Consider the following 21,419-nt stretch of genomic DNA (forward strand, 5'->3'; position numbering starts at 1 on the left):
TCATAATATGAGAACGCACTGGTATGGTTTGCACAATCTATCAATTGCAAAATAAATAATACCTATAGGCTATAATTATTATTGGCTTACATAATACACTACAGCATTTTATCTAACATATACCACAAATGTCAAATTAATGAAAAAAAATAGTTGGAAAACCAAAAGGCCGATAATTGCAGCCTATTTCTATGTTTAATCAAGCGACGTTTAGATTAATCTTCATTTATCTTTGACCATTGCAACCAACAAGTAATGTTATTATTACTATCCATAATAAATGTTTTTATGACCATTATTTGGGATTTGGCCCTTTTTATATTTCACGTCTGAATGCGGTGGCTAGCCAGTCATTATTTGTCTAGCCTATAGTTGTACGAGTTACCACACATCAATCAAAAAATGAATTCAAATTTAAAAAGCATAGATATCGGGACTTCGATTAAAAAAAAAAATATTTATAGATACCTATAACGTGTATACCTAAGTGTGGATGTGTCCATAACCATAATCACTCAAGCTGTGCACTCCGCGCAGTATTTAATATTTTTGAACGTATTATATGTTAAAGGTTAATGCACAGAATAGATTAAACATATTCTGTAGTTAAGGGCTTAAGGCAATTGCAATGTCATGGCTCAAGTGTATGACTTCGATTGGATTCGTCACGGCGGCCATCTCTGCAGTCGTTGCCTAACGTTAATCACGAAACACGATTCACGAACGACACGAACTTAGATGTACATCTCATATTATCCTATGGTAATCTTTAGAAAAGATTACTACTTTGCTAGACAACGGCACCCGGCGCCCGCCTTTTTCCGTTGTCATTTTTGAAATTTTACCCATAAATACTATTCGTGCTCATTGTATCTACCGAGTGAATTTTGTGCGGTATCTACCGGCAATTGAACATTATCGTCGACGAATAATACAATAATCATTGTTTTAGTAATGTCGGAATTCAAGCGGAACTCGTCATATTTCCACGGCGAAAACTACTGTGAAAACGACATCAGTTTCAGCCATGATTTAATATGGACTATCTTCAGGATTTTCAACACTGTCGACACTGAACAGTTATCGCAACCAATTATAGGTTTCAGCAAATACTAAAGCAAATACTATAATATTTGGTTACAGTTGAGTATAATATTATTATTATTATTAGCGATATCATACCTATCGGTAGCTACAACTTATATAGAACATGCGACAATAATGATAGGTCGCATGAAAATCGGAAAATGTATGCCCTTTTCATGATAACATAGTTGATAGGGGAAGATAACGGCGCCGCTCGTATCAGCCATTCAGCCACGCACACCTACACACAATGTTTTTTTTTTTTTTTTTTAATAACTTCGTGTACAACGTTCAAAGTCCAAACTTTGGCTACCCACACACAACTGTTAAGTAGTGAAAACGGTGACATTATCTAGCTGCATGATACAGTCGATCATTACGTAAAAATACATCATTAGTAACTGTGCGATGTAATCAAGTGGGTGCAAAACAATGCACTGCAGTCGTACTCGTCTGTACTTCTAAATAAATGTCTATAATATCATATTAATATTCCTGTGCATATAGACGACCGAGACGTAGTGCACATCGCCAATGATCGTCATCCAATGATGGACATCGATCCTATTATAGTGTCCACGAGCTTAGAAGCTCTAATCGGTGAGTTGAAATTGCGCAATGCATAATAAATAATAATATTATCTTTTTGACGTACATGTCGATTAGATACCGTGAATAAATACACGACTCGCTGGTTGTTTATATTATAGATAAGACATTTCTACTTTGTAAATTAATACTATTATGTAAATTATTAATCTCATAATATTATAATATAACATATAATTTAAATTACGTTTTATTGTTTTTAACCGAGATTTGGTTAAATAATTCTATAAATGATACAGAATTAGGTCTTATTAATTTCAATATAGGTATATTTTGAGTTGTTCGATGTTCTGATTTTCATAATAGAGGTGGTGGAATTTTACTGGCTATTAAAAATAATTTAGATTGCAAACTATTAGACACTATCACCATACCCCAATATTGATCAGTTATTTTGTTATGTTTAATTATAACAATATTAATCTCCTTCTTGTGCATGTGCTTATATTCCTCCAAATTCTCATCTTGATTTTTATAAAACACACTGCGAGATTGTTGAAAATCTCGTTATTAACATGGATAATATATCTCTTTGGATTATATATTAATTTTTATAATTGTTAAGCTATCTTGTTCTTGTATACTAAAAGCAGTAAAAGCTATTTAAAATATATATATATATTTAAATATATTAATTTTAGGTGATTTTAACTTAAATTAATTTTCTTCCTCAGACTATTCTTTATTTACTAACACCTCATCTCACTGCGTTGTGAACTCATATATAAACTACCTAAATATAAACCAACTAAATAATATCAAAAATAATTATGGTAGTTTTTGGATTAAATTTTCTCGAATGTTAATATTGATTCCGTATTTACTAATTATTCACTTACACTCTTATTTGATTCCCATCAACCACCCTTAGAATTTACCTATTTACTTGAAGTACCTATTTGAAATTTTAGATAAGTCCAATAATCTAGAATTATTCAATTATAACTCTTGTAAATTTATGGAGATTATTGCATTTTTTGATAATATTGATATTCTGTTTAATTTAATGAATTTAGATCTTAAAAATACTATCTTAAAGTTCTATGATATCTTAAATCATATTTTTAATTTATTTGTCCCTAGAACAAAATTAAATCTCAAATTTAACTACTCTTTGCCTTGGTCTAATTATGATTTAAGAAATTTAATTAAAGAAAAAAAACTTGCACATAAAAAGTATAAAATCTCAAATCTACACTCTGATTATTTACATTTTTCTTATTTACAAAAAAAATATAAACAATTATAGAGCTCTTTCTTTTACTAGCCAATATTATTTCCACCTCACTTGATTTTTTTTGTATGTCTCGTTATTCATTCAAAACTAGTTCTCTAATTTTACTTAATAATTTATATGAGTAAGTATCTCTTATTTAGAAATTGATTTTTATAATATTAAACAGTTTTTTCCTTTGTAAATTTTACCTACTAATTTTATTGATATTGTAATTTTATTAATGTTTTGGAAACCTAAATATATTTAGGTTTTATAAAAAACACTAAAATAACTAGTTGAACTATCAACTCTTACAAAAAAATAATATTTAACCTTTTATCTATAACCATCAAATTATGTATTTATTTCAGTTCTACAGTTAATATGTGTTTTTTATTAAATTTTATTAAAGATTTCTAACATTTGATTATCAATTGTTAATTTAATCAAATAATTTAATTGTACCTATTTATTTACTTAATATATATATAATATATACTTACCTAATCTTATTTTCCTGTGTAATAATTTGAACAAATTATAAAATAGCACATAGCTCTAGCATGATAATTTTACATCTGTAATGCATAAGCTAATATATAACTAACCGGCAACTAATCAGTACTTGGCTTATGCAAATAATATTAAGTGGTTATTGTTTTAGAAGTGTCTATAGAGACCAGAGACTATGATTTTTACTGATTGAAAATATTATTAAATACAAATATTTTCCGTGTGTAAAGTAGATACTATCTCCATTTTATAAAAATTATAATTAGGTACCTAGATAAAATATATGAAGCCATACGTAATATGGTCTTCCTAAACAATTTTTGCATAAGAGGGCGCCACATTAAATCTTAAAAATGCATAACATAGAAAATTGTACGTGCTGAATAATTGATATAACAGAGTTAAATTGATTATTCAGAACATACAATTTGTCATGTTAAGTTTTGATAAGATGGAGACAACATGTAGGTATGGCTACCTCTTAATTTAAATTGCTCTATAAATGTTTCTGGATAAAAATAGTATTTTATAATTCTTGTCAAATTAATAGTTTTAGAATGATTGAATTGATTAAAATTTAAAAATCTTTGGACACTCCTATTATTTGTAGCAATGTATTAATTATTTATATTTGTATATTTTTGTTTGCTTTTTTTTTTTATTAAAATAAACTATTGTGATTTTTTAGTTTACATTTGTATAAAAGCGCTGTGTAAGAAAAATAGTACCTATTTTGCCTTAACAAAGGGAACAAACAAATTTAATGAAAAGGAAACAAAACTTGTAGAAATACTAGAAAATTTTGAAATTTATCATGTATATTCTTATGAAGAGCCTAATTTATGTTTGTGTACAATCTCTAAACATAAATTAAATCAAAAACCATAAAAATAGCTCGACCAGTTTGATGCAGTTGAAAAAATTATCTAAGTAAGAAAGAAGAAAATAATGAATAATACATCTTAATATTTGAAATAGTACCAAAATGTCTTTTCTCTATTTCGAGACAATAATTGATGGTACTTAGTACTAATTTAAAAAAAACTAATATCCCTACAATCCGAGATCAAACTGATAACAAAAACTTGAAGAAATAGCATTTAACATCAACTAATATATTATGTACAAATCAAACTAAAGGTCGCTACACACCGCTGCAGTGTGTGGCGACCTTAACACCTCGAACAGTTATTATTTGATAGAATCATTGTCCAATAATTACTGTGATAAATAGTTAAATAATTAAGAATAATATAAAAACTAGTGTAATTTAATACCATATTAAACATTAAAAAAATAACAAATGTAATAATGTTAAATAATGTACATAACGATTACAATTAAATTAATTAATCAATTTGTAATTGATATATATACATATATATTATTATTTTAGAAAGAGCAACTAAAAATAGCAACGAAAAAATTGACAGTGCTGCAATGATTGCGTTTAGTGGATTTGTACAGAGAGATCCAGATTGTGCACCATTAGCTGCAAAGTGTATTTTAGCTAAAATTCATTCAATGCAAGAATGGGAAGCCTTACAAGCCCTTCATGTATATTTAACATTAGCAAAAAATAAATAATCTTATCTAAAATTATTTTATCATGAAATTTATTTTAGTTATTAGACATATGTATGCAGACTGGTAGTGCCAGTTTTCAAGCTGAAGTTGGAAAATTCCGTTTCCTTAATGAACTTATACGTTTAGTATCTCCCAACTGCAATGGAATTCATACACCAGAATTAATAAAAAACAAAATAATTGAACTCCTTGGATTATGGTCATCACAATTCCCCAAAGAAATAAAGATACAAGATGCCTTAGACATGTTAAAAAAACAAGGTGTAATAAAGGTAAAATTTTATAATTTAAATATTTAACAAATTTGTAATATTCGATAATTACTGCAGGATTTTTTATTTGAAAATATGCCATCAAGAGTAGCCTCTGCTTCTAAATTAGATTCTAATAAAGTTTCAATTTTGAATGGAGAAAAATCATTATTGCTGCAAAAGTTGCTTAAAAGTAAAAAATCAGAAGATCTCAAAGCTGCAAACGAATTAATTAAATCTATGGTTGAAGAGGTATGTAAAAAAAGTTCAATAATTGTAAAATTGTGATTAAATATTAATGTTCTATTATAGGAAGAACAGAAAGCAGAAAGAATTAGTAGTATGTTGGTTGATATTGAAATAACTTCAAATAATGTTAAATTGCTATCAGAAATGCTCAAATCATATTGTGATGGTTCTGGTTCGTTAAATGATTTAGAACTTATTAAAGAATTATATACTACTGTAAAACAACTGGAACCAAAAGTTCAAACAATGTTATCACTAGAAATTCCAGAAAATGAGGATACTGTTAGTAAGTATATTTATTGTGATTTTGTTTGGTTAATTTGGTCAAGAACTAACCTATAAACAGATTTTTGTGATTTCTGTATTTAATCTTTTGTTATAATATGTAAGTTGTTATGCTTGTAGTGCTTGTACTAACTACTAAGCTGAATAAATTGCAAATATTTTTAGTTGGTTTTTAACTATGACCTTTTTCATAAAAACTTATTGTTCTTCATTTATTTATGAAAATTATACATAGATTCCATCAATTAAGTTCTCACTAAATAATAAATTTAATTATATTCTTAGAAAAAAATATTTATCTTTATATTATGTTACAACTTTCTAAACAATAAATTTATTTTTACAGGAAAAATAATTAAACTTAATTATGAAGTAAAAGAAACATTAAAAATATATAATGAAGTTTTAGATAATCTCAACCATGAAAAACCAACCAATCAAGAAAATGATGAAAATTTGTTAGACCTTAGCATATCATCTGCTTCTCCTGGTAAAATAAATTTGCTTATTAGATACACAAATTAAACATTTATATTATATTTTTAATTTTATCATTCTTTTGCAATAACTACTTTATTTCTATTAAAATAATTTGGTTTTGTATAATATAGACAGTTATTAATTTCCAATACTAAACTACATGGTTTAATTATTAATTATAGGGAAAAAATACTTTTTAAGTGAATCTAATTGTGAAAGGAATAATTTTTCAAATAATGGATCAGTGAATATTAATGAACTAGATGATTTTTTGCAAATGTCACATCCTTTAAAAGAATTTAATCCTCCGCAGCCTGGTAAGTATACTCTACAATATATATATATGGTTCATTTTTGTCCATATCTAGGTAAAATAAAATTGTAACATCCATTTTTTAGAAGTTGTAAATCCTCAAAAACCTGAAAAAATTAAGGACAGTGTGTTAAATGTAGACCTATTTGAAGAACTAAATATTCTTGGAAAAGTTATTTTGAATAAACCTAATGAAACTAAAACAGTTGAAAAGTTAGTTGTTTTTCTATAATTTTAGGTATATATATATTTGCACTAATCATAAATGTTTATTGTTTTACAGACCATTTAATTTGACAGACCCAGAATTAAGTTCAGATGATATTAAAAACAATGGTCTATCAGAAGAACCATTTTTAGGCACACAAGATTCAGTGTTATTTGAACCAAAAAACTATAGTCTTCAGATAAAGCCTCTTGGAGATATTAATATTGAACTTGAAAACATTATTCCATGTACGTACAAAGATTTAAATTTTCAAATTTTTAAATTAAATAATTCATCAACCATCAATCTCATCAAATGACTCCAAAATTTAAACTTTAGAATATTTTATAATTTTGAAATATAATTTATATCTATAAAATTTGATGATATTTTTAAGTATAAATCTAATCTTATTTTAATCTAATTACTTTATTTTAAAATTATTTAAGATCCTGACTCCGTCATTGTGAGCTTATTTGATAAGAATGGTATTAGTACAGAACTACATTTAGCAACAAATAAACCAAGAGAAGATGTTACCGTTTTTGTTGTTACAACAAGAAGCAAATGTAAACTACCAATATTTAATTTTTCATTCCAACCGGTTGTTCCAAAAGTAAAATATAAACATATTCAATTTATAAGCAATGATATGCTATAATGTATGTAATATTATTATTTTTATTTTTGTTAGGACTGTAGGTTACGTATATTACCGCAATCAAGAACCAGTCTTCCTATTTATAATGCATTTTTACCGCAAGAAACTATTGTGCAAATCATACTAGTTGCAACTCTAAATAAAGTTAGTTTTTTGTATAAGTGATAATTTTTCTAAGTATTAATTTTGATTGAATTACTTTTAGGAAATTATACCTTTGAAATATGTAATAAGTTATACAATGGATGGTGAAATGTTTACTGAATTTGGTGAAACTGAACAGCTCTGCATAAACTAAGGTTATGAATATTCTGATCTCACAAAACTTATTTCAAAAAGATACCTAGTATATGTTTTGATTTAATTTCCATACAATTTAATTTATATTATAATCAAACTATTTATTTTACAACTAATAATATTAAGTTATATTTAATGTTAAAAAATTATTATTATTATTAACATTTAATACCTCTTCAAATAATAATTATTAAGGAATTATAATATGATGTTTTATTTGAAAGTCATACACTAGTCATTAAAAAAGTATTAAATGGTTGAATTTATGAATATTTATGTTAAAACAATACTGAATTCACATTTGCTATTTAATACTTAACTTTACCAATAAAATCTAGTCAGTGAATATACAATATTATAATTATGTATTTTAAATTTTAAAATGCAATTTTATGAACTATTATACTAAACATTATTTTTTTAAATAAACATTAAATACCATAAGTTATTATTGTATTTTTGATTTGTATTAATTTTAATTATTAACAGTGAAACCATTGGACTGAGGCATATCTATGAAAATTATATTTTACAATGGTTTGGATTTTGACCTACAAAAAAAAATATTAAACCATTAAAACCAAATACCAAAACTGCATGACTTATATTGTGGTAGTCACATAAAAAGTACATTTTGTCCCTTGATCACTTTTTGCCTGATGGTGATGATATGCTACATAACTTTTTAATTACAATAACACCATATCCAATAAATAGATAATTATTGTAATTTATAGATAAAAATTAGAAAGAAGATTTAAAGCTACTAACATATATTTATTGACTTTTATGCAGTTCAACAGGAATGAAAATGTGGATGACTTATTCAGTACAAAATTTGAAGAAAAATATATTTTGCATATTAAAAAATATTTAGCATATATTTCACATTTAGGAATAAACTTTTTGTTCATAAAAAAACCCTAATTGTTTATTTCTCAACATCAAGTTGTAAATATTTCGTCACATGAAAAAAAAAATTATCCTAAAACCTAAAAATGATAGAAATTATGTAATAACTTGTTTGTTATTAAACTGAAAATTGCTGAGTAATAATATTATATAATGTTGTTTTTTAAATTTTTTGGGCGTGTGCCTTGTACACAGATTTTCATTTTAAAGGATGGTTCTATCTTTTAATTTTTTTTTATTTTAAAAGGCATATTTACAATCTATACGATTTGCACAATAAGTAAATTTAAAAACATAGGTAATTATAATAAAAGTATATAATGTCTTGAGGGGGGAAAATCGTCCATCAACAGTACCTCCTATTTGATTTTGTGGGTTCATATGTTATGGAGACAGTTTTTTTTTTTGTTATGCAAGAGCGTATCTTTGTCACTTTCTTTTTAACCTCCTCGGAGAGTTATTGGGGAGGGTAATAGAGAACATGCAGAAAATTAGAAAATTAGAGGGTTTTGGTTTGAGTGCAGTTAGGAGTGGAACTTTTTGTATTGTCGAGTTTCTATTTCGTTGACTGTTGGGATTTGTAGATCCTTATGTAATACGTCATTGGTCATGGTATCATGGGGCTCCAGTTGTTTGAGAAATATAGACTGGAAAGCTTGTATGGGTCTTATATTGGATGGTTTGGCTTGGCCCCAGATTTGAATACCATATATGACCAAAGGGGGGTAATAGTCGTCTTGTAATATTTTGTTTTTTTAATTCATTGAAGAGGACAATAATGGACGGAGGAGATGTAGACGTGTGTTTGACTGTTTTCTTTTCTGTTTTGTGTGTTGGGCCAAGGTTAGGTGGAAAGTTGTGGACAATCGTTTTTATTCGGAGAAAAATTTATTTGAACTGATTTTTATCGTTCATTTTAACTTTCCATTTTTGAGTCCAATTGGAGATTAGATTTAAATAGTATTGACGGTATTGCATATCGTGGGTGGCCATGTTGGGTCTTTGTTGGATGCTAGTATAGCAGTATCGTCTTCGTCTGTATGTTTCTATCTTTATTATAGAAAACTGAATCTTAGTTTTATTTTCCAGAGGTAAAAATAGAAAATTCTCGGAACTTTCTTAGATTATTGGTAAAAACAGTATTTTGATATACTGCAGTTATATGATTTTCTATTTATAATTTTAAAATTATGTCAACTTTTTTGAGGCATTTATAGAAATTTTCTATAAATGCCGATAAAAAAAAAATTATCAGATAAAATGCTTTAAAATTCATTACAATGTTTATGTATATCAGTAGTGGATCTGAAGATCATTAGAGGAGGGGGCGAATTGGTATCATAGATTGATAGGTAATAACAAAGACGTAACTGAATACATATTTCCCAAGGTATTTCCCATTATCATATTATTAAAAAAAAAGACGTTTTTTTGTATCATTTATTGATAAATTTAATGTTATAGCTATGACATGAATTTCATGTTCATTTTATTATACTGCGCTATAATTTAAGTAAAAAAAATCCCTAGAGAGGGGTAATCGCCACGTCGCCTCCCCTCAAATCCGCCACTGATGTATATTAAATAAATGTAATACAAGTTACAACGTTTCTTATAATGATATACCTTTTTTTTTTCCGTTCAAAAACCGAAAACGAGTGGGAATGTTTAGCACAATACTGCAACCCATCATATAATGATATACCTATTAGCTTCCTTGATAGTTGATATATACCCAGGGCCATATCTATGCAAGGACAAATAGGAGGACATATTTTGCACTGGGCTCTCTTGGCCGACTTCAGCCATTTAAAATTAATAATATACCTACCGTCTTATCATATTTAGGGTAAACACAATTTTACTTGGATATTTTGGTGGGTTATAAAGTAAAATGGGGATTTCGCGAAAACGATGGCTTTAATCATCATTACGGATAACAAAATCTACTTATCGTCATAATATAATATACTATTGACATTGACTTGCGTGCATTCAGTCCCGTGAATGACTAATAATTGTATTTATTGAATATATTTATTATAGTAATTTGTTAATTATTTTGAAATTTTTAATAGTTTAAAATGTCAAAAAAATACTTAAATGGTTCAATGAAGAGAAATTAAAGGGTAAACGAGATCAAGGAACAAAAAACATACAAAAGTAGTTTGGATAAATTTACGTTTAGAACTAATTTATCTATTAGCACACAATCGTCAGGTATTAAATTTTTAATAACAATAATATGAACTATGAAGTAGCCAAGTAGGTATTGAAGTCATACTGTTATATTTACTATAATTTTTATAAATTATCACAAATTATTATTTTTAGAAACTGACGTAGCTGAAAAATATACCAATGAAGATTAAATTACTGAAATTGAAAAATCTGTTGAAGTCTATGGTACTATTCTAGCAATGGTGCCAATGGTGGGAATAATTAACTTGTTAAAAAGTTAAATTCAAGTTAAAAATGTATTTATTTAAATTTTTTCTAGTTAATTATCTTTATTGTACAGTTAAGTTAATTACATTTTTTTTTATCACGTGGAACCAACAGACAAAACTTAATCTTTCGATTATGGTAATTTATTTTTCTAATAATATAATAGGTGTCATACATTTTTAATAATCAAATTATATTTTAATCTATATGTACCATAGTAAACAGTAACAATTAGTACGTATACTATCTTTTGTATGGAATGGCTATTTTTACGAGTTCTATTAACGATTTACTTGGTATTGAATAATCCAATTTTTAAAAATATATTATACGTACATTTTTATTTTAGGATTGAATAAAATAGAGATTGAAAATTTCCTAAGCTAAGCTAAGCACAGTTGCAAAATGTTACAACTTTTGCGTTTTGCCGCAAACATAACACTGTTATAATCAATGAGTAATGACTTTTCTTCAATGTATTTTTAAACACACGACGACGGCATGATAATGACTAAATGACGTAATAATCACAATATTCAACCGAAGATTCGAAATCACCGCGCAAACACGACTCGTCCATTACATCGCGGTAACCAGTAGTAGTAACCGTAACCAAGGTACAGGCACAGTGGCGCGACGCGGCATCATTACCACAATACCGTCACCAACATCCACCGGTCACACGAGTGGCCCTGGCCCCTGGGCATGTCCGTTCCACCGACTACAAGGGAATCGACAACGACGACAACTTCAGCAGGCGTTCCGAACACGTTGTTTCGACCCTTAACCTGTTTCATTTCTGATTTAATAATCGTTTTAAATATGCCCAGACAACACGAGTACTGACTTCTGAGTACTGAGTAGTGTCAGTCACAGACGAGCAGCCGACGGACGGAAGATTCCGCCCGAAGACGTCCTTCCACCGTATTCACGCTGCACTACACTACAAGGAAATGGTGAGTTAAACCATACTTAAACAAATATAATTTCATTTCGATTTTTTTCGTCTTCGCCCCACAATAAACGCGCACGATCATTCGGTGATTATGCACCTACCTCATCGTTGGTCCGTGAAACACGTTTTTTCTTGTCTTTGGTCGAGACCGAATTCGTAGCCCGGCGCGTGCTTACCGCACTTTTCTCTAACTTAGGTTCACGTTTTCTAGGTTTTTCTCCGTGTTGGAAAACCTATCAAGCTCGTTTGTTATTGTCATATGGTGAGTGTATGCGTGTGTGTGTGTGTGTGCGTGCACGCGCGTTTCTAGGCTTGATGGTTAAATCTTGACCGGACACGCTATTTTATTTTTCCATTACGACTGTTGCATAATCACCGTCCCCGTTACACCAGTTGTCATTTCGCGTAGATGGCCAATAAAATGTCCGTTACACCACGCACAATATAATATATATACATATACTTGCATTTACGTAGTTAAGTCCGTAGCCTGTGCCGAACTAATACTATTTGTTTTGTTACGCAATCTTGTCCTGCCGTTTCCTTCCATCTTCAGTCAAATTGATAATGGCGGACGATTTTGACATAGAAGCATTGCTTGAAGCACCCTATAACAAAAAAGAGCCAGAAGCTCAACCAAAAGAAAGTAACGGCACTGAAGAAAAATCACGTAAAGACAAGTCTCGTAAAAGTCGCCATCGTACTAGATCTCGATCGCGCGACAAGGCTCGCAAACATAGTCGGTCCAAAGATGACCGCAAGCATCGACGAAAAAGTCGTTCTAAAGACAGACATCGTAGTCGTTCCAGAGACCGACATTCACGACGACGCAGTTCTAAAGACAAAAGAAGTCGTACCCGGTCTCCTATCAAACTACCCAAATATGGACCACCTTTACCTCCTCCGCGCTACAGTAGAAAACCATCGCCTCTGGCGTCTAAAGTGCCACCAGTTAGTATGTTAACTCCTGAAGAAAGAGATGCTAGAACCGTGTTTTGTATGCAACTTTCAAAGACAATTCGAGCTAGAGATTTAGAAGAATTTTTTTCATCTGTTGGCAAAGTCAGAGATGTTAGAATGATCACTTGTAATAAAACTCGTCGGTTTAAGGGTATAGCTTACATTGAATTTAAAGATCCTGAGTCTGTTCCACTTGCTATGGGTCTAAATGGTCAAAAGCTTTTAGGCGTCCCTATTGTTGTTCAACCTACTCAGGCAGAAAAAAACCGTATGGCTAATTCTATGCCAAATATGGTACAACGTACACATTATGGACCAATGAAATTATATGTAGGATCATTACACTATAACATTACTGAAGAAATGTTAAGAGGAATATTTGAACCTTTTGGACATGTTGATAACATACAGTTAATGATGGACACTGAAACAGGTCGTTCCAAAGGCTATGGATTTTTGACTTATCGCAATGCAGAAGATGCTAAAAAAGCGCTTGAACATTTGAATGGATTTGAAATAGCTGGTCGACCTATGAAGGTTGGTCATGTGACTGAAAATCATTCTATGTATGACAAAACTGCTTTTGAAGTTGATGAGTTAGACAGAGCTGGCTATGATTTAGGAGCTACTGGTAGATTGCAACTGATGTACAAACTAGCAGAAGGTACTGGATTCCCAATTCCACAGGCTGCAGCCAATGCACTTCAAGTTGCCTCTGGAGTGCAGGCAGCTCCAACCACTCCAACTGTTCAGGTGACTCCTCCTATCGCAACCCAATGCTTTTTATTAGCCAACATGTTTGATCCAAACAAAGAAGACGTAGATAGTAATACTACTTGGGAAACTGAGATTAGAGATGACGTGATTGAAGAATGCAATAAACATGGTGGTGTTTTACATGTGTATGTGGATAAAGCATCTCCACAGGGCAATGTTTATGTTAAATGTACAACAATTGAAACTGCGCTTGCATCTGTAGCAGCTTTACATGGACGATGGTTTGGTGGACGTGTAATCACTGCAGCGTATGTGCCTGTAACAAATTATCATAATTTGTTTCCTGAAGCTTCTTCACTTACAAAACTGTTGGTATCATCCAGAACTAAAAATTAATAGTTATATGTATACAATTTATTAATTTTATTTTTTTAAACTTTCGATTGACAAATATTGATATAAAATGTTTACATTATTCTGTATAGGTAGAGTAAAAATTATGCCTACCTAATCATATTTTTTAGCTAACCTTTTTTGTTAGGTTATTAATTAATATGTTTAATATGGTTATATTATAAAAAATTGTGATCGAATAAAGTTGTAGAAATTAAAGTAATTTCTTCTATATCACTTTTACGTAAATCATTTTTCCATGTGAACTGATGTGAATAGTTTTAGGACATAATTATGTGTTTGGAGTAATTTTTTAAAATATAAATAAGTAGTTAGGTTACTGTTTGAATTTTTATTTATTTTTTTTCATCTGTTGGCCTCCATCAGAATATAATTCATTTCTTTTGTTGGCATTATTATGTTTAAAAATTGTGTGTACTAATAAATATCAAATGGTCATTTATTTGTTTATATACTTTTATTGTACAACTTTAAAAACAAGTTGTTATTTTTTCTATTTGTCCTCTTTTTCCATTTACCTTTTCTGATTCACTGAAATATCCAAGAATCTGATTTAAAAAATTCATATTGTAGTTATATATTTGTAATAAACCATTATAAAGAATGCTCCTTATTGTCATATATTAAAATATTACTGGTTTTTGATTATTGTACAACCACATATATCTTTAACCCTACTATTGTTCATTGAAGCGAATAATATGAACTTAACATTCATTATTAAATTTAAATCTAATTTGTATTTATCACTTTTATTACATCAATTATCCAGTAGGTATAATAGTTAACAATATTTTTGATTGTACATTTGAAATTGCTAGTTAAAAAAAAAAAAGTTAATTAACAATGTAACATATGTAAATTAATTCATTAATCTTGTAGTATACTTGATAGTTAAACATAACATTAGCTTATCTATACCTATACATTGTAGTATTAGTAAAACAATAATTAAATGCATGTATTCAACTTTTGAATATATCTTAAGAAGATGTCAGCTATTGTTCTCTTTGGCCCTAGCTCAATGTAGACAAAACGCATTTATTCAAACTTGTTTTTTCTATGTTTTCAAATAATCTCAAAGTAAAATCACCCGATACAAAAAAAAAAAAAAGAGTATAATATTTGAGGGAATGACATCAAACTTGTCTAAATATTGTCTCAAAGCAATTTAAAACATCATTCAAGTTTAAATTTTTTTGTTTATTTTGAAAATCTAATATTAATGAAATATAATATCAATATGTCATTCCCTCAAAAATATTATTTTCTATTTTTTTTGTCTGTTGAGTGTGGGTCAGAGAGAGAAAACTGAAGTGCACTGAACTCTTGAACAATATAATAATATTACTATTTGCTAAATTCATATTTAATGGTTACCATTAAGTTATCAACAATGCTCGTAAATTGTATTATTAATTAACTAAAACATGTACTACTAATTAATTGTCAAATATTTTTAACAAAAATATTTATTTAATTTGTAACAATATAAAGCCTTTTTTTTCATCCCTATCTTATTATACTGTATGTGATTTAATTGAAGAAACCCATTCTGTGTTGGTACTAATGTTTGAATATTGTTTATGTTAAGTAGACTTGTATACATATAATCTAAAGCACAAATTGAATTTACACCTGAGTTATTATATACATTTTGTCTTGTATAAATTTACTTTTTAGTTAAAATGCATAGGTACATTATATTAGTATATACTTGGTGGTAAACAAGCTTTAAAGTTAAAAATCAATCACTTATTTTAATTTTTAGATTTTAATGCTCTGATTATTTATTTCAAACAATGTTAATGGGAAATTATACTTGTACGGTTCAATTTAGAAAATAAAATTGTAAAATACCTAAATCAAAACAAACTTATATTTTCTTGTATAAAATTATTTTTGGATAGTATGTATTTTATAATATTATACTAATAATTATTTTATTAATATTTCCTACCTATCTACTTACAATTATATATTAAATAACCTGTATGGCTGTATTCCATCTTATTGAATTTGTATGTTTAATAATAAGTAATAACCGATCTAAGCATAAGATTATTTTTTGTTTATGAAATAAATATTACGAATGTGACTAATACCAATATTTTCATACTGATTTACAGTATGTGTAGTTCTTACATATTAAAAAATAAATAAAAAAATAGCTGTTATTGTATGTTTTATATTTTTGTTATATTTTAAGCGTACTTTAAAAAATATAAAAATGTAATTTATAAAATATCTGACAGTCATTGAAATTTATATTACTTAAAATTTGAAATAAAATGTTTATTGAATTATCTGAATACATATTTGTTTTAACTAATTTATTATAATTATAATAGAATGGTTATATTATCTCACCTAAATTGTGTTTTTTGAAAGTTCCCATACCAAAAATACTATCAATTTATAGTTAAACTTAGCAGAAACTTACTGATTAAAATAAATTCAATTTTATGGATGTATCTTAAGCGCCTAATTGTTCGGCTTAAGCTTAAATACTAGATTTAGTAGAATTTTACGTTCTAAATATCTTCATTTCCGCAGGCGAAACTAACAGTCCTTTACGAGCATGCCACCGGCTTCACACTGTTTAAAGTAAAAGAATTTGAAGAAATAGGTTCAGAATTATCAGAAGTTGAAAAATCTGTTCGCGACTTGCAGCGTTTCACCAAAATCATTGAGCTTTTGGCATTTGCTCCTTTCAAAACGTCAGTTGACGCATTGGAATCCATCAACAGCATCTCTGAAGGTACAAAACGATAAAATCTGATGTCCGTCTGCCGTGTCCTGGTTTCATCAAGTTGTTTATTATCACGTTCATAGGTGTATTGCCGGAGAGTCTGCAAATATTTTTAGAAACCAATGTACCTAAAGTGGGTAAATTGTCAAAAGTCACTTTGGGAGTTGCTGATGGAAAATTGGGTGCAAGCATTAATGAAAAACTCGGGCTCAAGATACAACATACTGGATTTGTGCTCGAGATATTGAGAGGTCTGTTTTGTTTCATTTTCATTTTGCTTTCATATAACAATTTAAAAAAACTTAATTGTACCATGCTTTAAAATTTCAATTAAATAATTTTCTTAAAAATTTCAAATGGCAAATAATTCTTAAAGTTCTTTAAAATATAAATGCTCATTAAATCATACAATATATTTTTATGTTTCAGGTAAGTAATATTAATTACTTAAGTTATTGATATTTAGTATTTACGCATAATTATTTTGTTTTAATTACAATGTTACTAAGTATTTGATTATGTGATTGATATTATTTAGGTATTAGATACCATTTTCCATCCCTTATGAAGGGATTCGCTCCGAAATTAGAAGGTATTGCTCAATTGGGTTTAGGTCACAGCTATTCTAGAGCTAAAGTAAAGTTCAATGTCAATAAAGTAGATAACATGATCATACACAGTGTTTCATTGCTTGATCAGTTAGACAAAGACCTGAACACTTACTCAATGCGTATCAGGTAAAATACTTAATGGAATATTCTGTAATAAAATTTTAAAACTTAATGTTTTATACAATAGAGAATGGTACTCCTACCATTTCCCAGAACTTTACAAGATTGTACCTGAGAACTATTTGTTTGCTAAAGTAGTGAAGTATGTTGGTGATCGTAAACAACTTACTGAAGAAAAATTAGAGGGTCTTGAAGAGATCGTAATGGATGCAGGGAAAGCAGCAGCAATCTTGAGTGCTGCCAAATCATCGATGGGTAATGATTAGATTAGACATAATTGATATTCTATGGTTAAATTATTCCCTTTATCAGGTATGGATATTTCTCCGGTTGATCTAACAAATGTATTGATGTTTACCAATCGCGTCATATCATTGTCCGAGTACAGAAAAAGTCTATCAGAATATTTAAAAAACAAAATGGGGACTGTTGCACCTAACATGGCCGCTCTAATTGGTGAACAAGTTGGAGCTAGACTTATTTCCAAAGCTGGTTCGCTGACAAATTTAGCTAAATGTCCTGCATCTACCGTTCAAATTTTGGGTGCAGAAAAAGCCCTTTTTAGGTATTTATTTTAAACCTTATAACTCATTGTTATTTCATTTTGATAATTTATTCTTGTAGAGCAATGAAGACCAAAACTAGTACTCCAAAATATGGTCTCATATATCATTCAACATTTATTGGCCGTGCCGGCAGGCAGTTTAAAGGACGGGCATCTCGTTTTCTTTCAAACAAATTAAGCATTGCTAGCCGAATTGATGCCTTTTCTGGTATTTATTTTAATTCTTTTCTTTATTTGAATTTCCTTAAAAAATAATTTTATGAATATGTTCCATATTGCAGATAATCCATGTAATATTTTTGGTCAGAAAATGAAAGAACAATGTGAAGATAGACTTAAATATTTTGAGACAGGTGAAAAACCTCCCAAAAATGTTGATGTTATGCATGATGCGCTCCAAGAATCACTTGTCTTGCAACAACAACAGGTATTTTGTATATTCAAAATTTACCAACTTATGAATCTTTCATGTTTGTTATTGTTTTCAGAATGAAAGTCTGAATACAAGTGTCAAGCGAAAGAAAACTAAGAAAGAAAAAAAATCAAAAAAGTCTAAGGGTGCAGAAAAAGAGAATGGGGAATAATTATTTTGTATTTTTAAAAACAACTTTTTTACTCTTTAAATAAAAGTTACTTTGACTAATAATTTGCTTTCAACTGTTAACTATCCACTATATCTATACATTTTTATAATGTTCTACTCTTACAATGAAAAGCCATACTTACACTTTTGACAATATAAAAATGAAAAAATAAATAATAGTTTTTGAAAATATTTACTGTTAATGTTGGTAAATATAATTTAAATGAGTTCAAAGCACAGAGTAAGAATTTAAAGTAAGTTGGTTCAAAGTAAGTCAACATAATAGTGATATTAAGTTGTTGTAAAATGTAGGTATTTAAATAAACATTTAACTGAGATACTGATGTTAAGAATAATAGTAATGAGTACTACTGATAAAAGATTAAAATATATTATGAAAAACTCTTGTAACACTTATTGTTAATTAACAGTAGAAACATGATTTTTCTTCATAATACTAGACATGTGTTCATCGCTAGTTAATTCTGAATTATTTTATTGGATACTTTTTTTTTTAATAAACTTCATTTTTATCATATGTTACAAAAATATGCACATTTTAAAATCTTAATTAAAATTAAAAACTTAAAATGTTTCGTATGATCTACTGGCATTTCTTTGCTGTATTAAAAATTTTTTTTCAAAATCATACTTTGACGAACTTATATTTTGTCGAAACAATAAGTTGTAAAATTTGTTTAGTGAATGTATAGTTATTGAGTTATTGACATTCAGGCATCCAGCAACAGAGAGTAGGTTTATATAGAAAACCTCCGAAACGGTCTTTATTCAGATGTGAACAGAGCACCAGAGCATTTTCACGCCATTATGTTTTTAAAATTAATTATTTAGACAAAATATTTTACTGATCAAATTAGTGAAGTTTAATCGTTCAATAAAAACTAATAAACAAACTACATCATAGTAACCATTGTCTCGAGTTCAATAAAGAGTCACCTAATTCTAAATAACCGACACCTGTAGGTGACGAGATCACTATACATTACACGTTATCTGAGCATACATTTGTTTTGGTAGTATGTTACACACTTATAAGATCAATTCTGAAATACAACAAATGCCAGTGTTTCGTGCTCTTGAATAATAACCGTAATGATACTGAAACAAGAAGACGTGTTTTAAGGGGTAATGATTAGGCATTTAATTCAACATAAATATGGTCAAGAAAATTTCATAATGACCGTTAACAATATTAATGCATACATAACACAAACGCTAAGCTTAGTTGCTAGCCATTAGCGAACGTAAAGCACTCAAAATATTGATATCGTGCTAATACTTTTTTATGTGTATGATTTATTATTTATGAAAATAATTCATTTTGGCTAAAATTCAAACTTATAATAAAATTAACAGTTCAACTTCGGCAGTCTACCAATAGAGGTGAACATTGCAATATTAATTTTTCAGTACCAGCACAGTAATACTATACTAGAAATTAAACTTAAAGTAATGCATAATATTTTCAAACTTACTACTGTACCTAAAATTATAAATACTCCTATATGAACATAATATATATTGACGCGGTCCCGCGTAATAGCCGTTTGAATTTTCAATTTTTATCACAAATAAAACGTCCACCGGAAATTCAAATTAAATTTTTATGAGCATTTGAAATTTAAATTTTTACAACATTGGATTTTCACTGGATTTCACATTTAGCTATTTTCTTATTTTGGTGTAACTAAAACAAATGACCGCAGATACTTGAAATTTTCTATGAATACCTATATAGGCATTTTATATATTTTATAAAATTTTCAAAATATTTTGATTTGTTTTGAGCTGTTTACTGACATTTTAATTTTTCAACTTTTTTAGTTTTAGATTCTGAACGAAGTGATGAATGTATTGATTTTACAATGATGTGTGTTTTTTTTTTGTGTGTGTCTGTGTACAGCATAACTAATCGAAATAATGCTTCAATTTCAAACTTTGGTGGTGGTTTCCGATGTAAAAGTGAATATCCTTGGTACATTATGAAGGTCAAAAGTTGACATTTTCCAACAGTTTTCGAAAAAATCGAGAAAAACAAAAAAAAAAATGACAGAAAAAACGGGAATTTTTACGCAAAACCAGTTTTCGACCAAACGGTTTTCTTATATGGCTGTAATTCAAAAACTGATCACTGTAAATACTTGAAATTTTCACTAAATGTTTATGTTAGTATTATCTATATACAGTTTAATTTTCAAAATGTTTTGACTTTTTTTGAGTAACTTATAGACCACTGAAATTTTCATTTTTTTTTTTGAAGTGCCGGTAAAAAAATGTTGGACGACAAAAAAACTTGAAAATTTAATACAAGGTTCATTATGAGTTTTTCTTATTGTAGCTAAAAAAAATTAAAAATCGTTAGTCACAATTTTTTTTATAAACGTTTATAGTTCAAATTTTTATGAAATCTGTCGAAAACGAGAAAATTTGCAAGTAATTTCGTAGTTGAAAAATCATAAAAATTTTTGTGTTTATAACTAAGGATTAAAAATACAACACTAAGTTTTCCATTAATTTTCCTTCAAGTAGCTATAGAGAAAACTCGAAACATCATTATAGGAAAAATTTTAAGTGCGTTTGAATTTTAAATTTTTACGAAATAG

General features: G+C 28.5%; 3 protein-coding genes across 4 annotated transcripts; all 3 read left to right on the forward strand.

Moving 5' to 3' along the window:
* The first annotated feature begins 1,322 nt into the window (after positions 1 to 1,322).
* Positions 1,323 to 8,206, forward strand: Gga (ADP-ribosylation factor-binding protein Gga). 2 transcript variants are annotated; one of them, XM_015523982.2, is made up of 13 exons: positions 1,323 to 1,686; positions 4,113 to 4,354; positions 4,821 to 4,981; positions 5,050 to 5,283; positions 5,341 to 5,514; positions 5,575 to 5,797; positions 6,143 to 6,286; positions 6,459 to 6,593; positions 6,676 to 6,802; positions 6,873 to 7,045; positions 7,247 to 7,413; positions 7,492 to 7,602; positions 7,664 to 8,206. In XM_015523982.2, the coding sequence occupies exons 3-13, from the start codon at positions 4,865 to 4,867 to the stop codon at positions 7,754 to 7,756; spliced, it is 1,698 nt and encodes a 565-aa protein (XP_015379468.1). In that variant the 5' UTR covers positions 1,323 to 1,686; positions 4,113 to 4,354; positions 4,821 to 4,864; the 3' UTR covers positions 7,757 to 8,206. The 2 variants fall into 2 exon arrangements, with proteins under 2 accessions (XP_015379468.1, XP_015379467.1); XM_015523981.2 differs by lacking the exon at positions 4,113 to 4,354.
* Positions 8,207 to 11,860: 3,654 nt separating this feature from the next.
* Caper (RNA-binding protein 39-like protein Caper) lies at positions 11,861 to 15,278 on the forward strand. The gene is made up of 2 exons (XM_015524015.2): positions 11,861 to 12,074; positions 12,630 to 15,278. Exon 2 carries the CDS (start codon positions 12,641 to 12,643, stop codon positions 14,144 to 14,146), a length of 1,506 nt encoding a protein of 501 aa, XP_015379501.1. The 5' UTR covers positions 11,861 to 12,074; positions 12,630 to 12,640; the 3' UTR covers positions 14,147 to 15,278.
* Positions 11,888 to 18,858, forward strand: Nop56 (Nop56 ribonucleoprotein). Its single transcript, XM_015524016.2, has 9 exons — positions 11,888 to 12,074; positions 16,721 to 16,925; positions 17,000 to 17,167; positions 17,455 to 17,653; positions 17,715 to 17,902; positions 17,960 to 18,212; positions 18,272 to 18,420; positions 18,494 to 18,639; positions 18,701 to 18,858. Exons 1-9 carry the CDS (start codon positions 12,072 to 12,074, stop codon positions 18,794 to 18,796), a joined length of 1,407 nt encoding a protein of 468 aa, XP_015379502.1. The 5' UTR covers positions 11,888 to 12,071; the 3' UTR covers positions 18,797 to 18,858.
* Positions 18,859 to 21,419: the final 2,561 nt, after the last annotated feature.

This window comes from Diuraphis noxia, unplaced genomic scaffold (genome assembly GCF_037042655.1).
Source record: "Diuraphis noxia isolate RWA-SAM2 unplaced genomic scaffold, SU_Dnox_SAM2 contig0005, whole genome shotgun sequence".
In the NCBI taxonomy this organism is placed as follows: Eukaryota; Metazoa; Arthropoda; class Insecta; order Hemiptera; family Aphididae; genus Diuraphis; species Diuraphis noxia.

Coding starts and splice junctions, on each gene's coding strand:
- Caper (XM_015524015.2), top strand. CDS start 12,641: ATGGCGGACGATTTTGACATAGAAGCATTGCTTGAAGCACCCTATAAC.
- Gga (XM_015523981.2), top strand. CDS start 1,635: ATGATGGACATCGATCCTATTATAGTGTCCACGAGCTTAGAAGCTCTA. Junction 1,687..4,820: donor GAGCTTAGAAGCTCTAATCG/GTGAGTTGAAAT, acceptor TTATTATTTTAG/AAAGAGCAACTAAAAATAGC. Junction 5,515..5,574: donor TTAAATCTATGGTTGAAGAG/GTATGTAAAAAA, acceptor GTTCTATTATAG/GAAGAACAGAAAGCAGAAAG.
- Nop56 (XM_015524016.2), top strand. Junction 17,654..17,714: donor ACTTACTCAATGCGTATCAG/GTAAAATACTTA, acceptor TTTATACAATAG/AGAATGGTACTCCTACCATT. Junction 18,640..18,700: donor TTGTCTTGCAACAACAACAG/GTATTTTGTATA, acceptor TATTGTTTTCAG/AATGAAAGTCTGAATACAAG.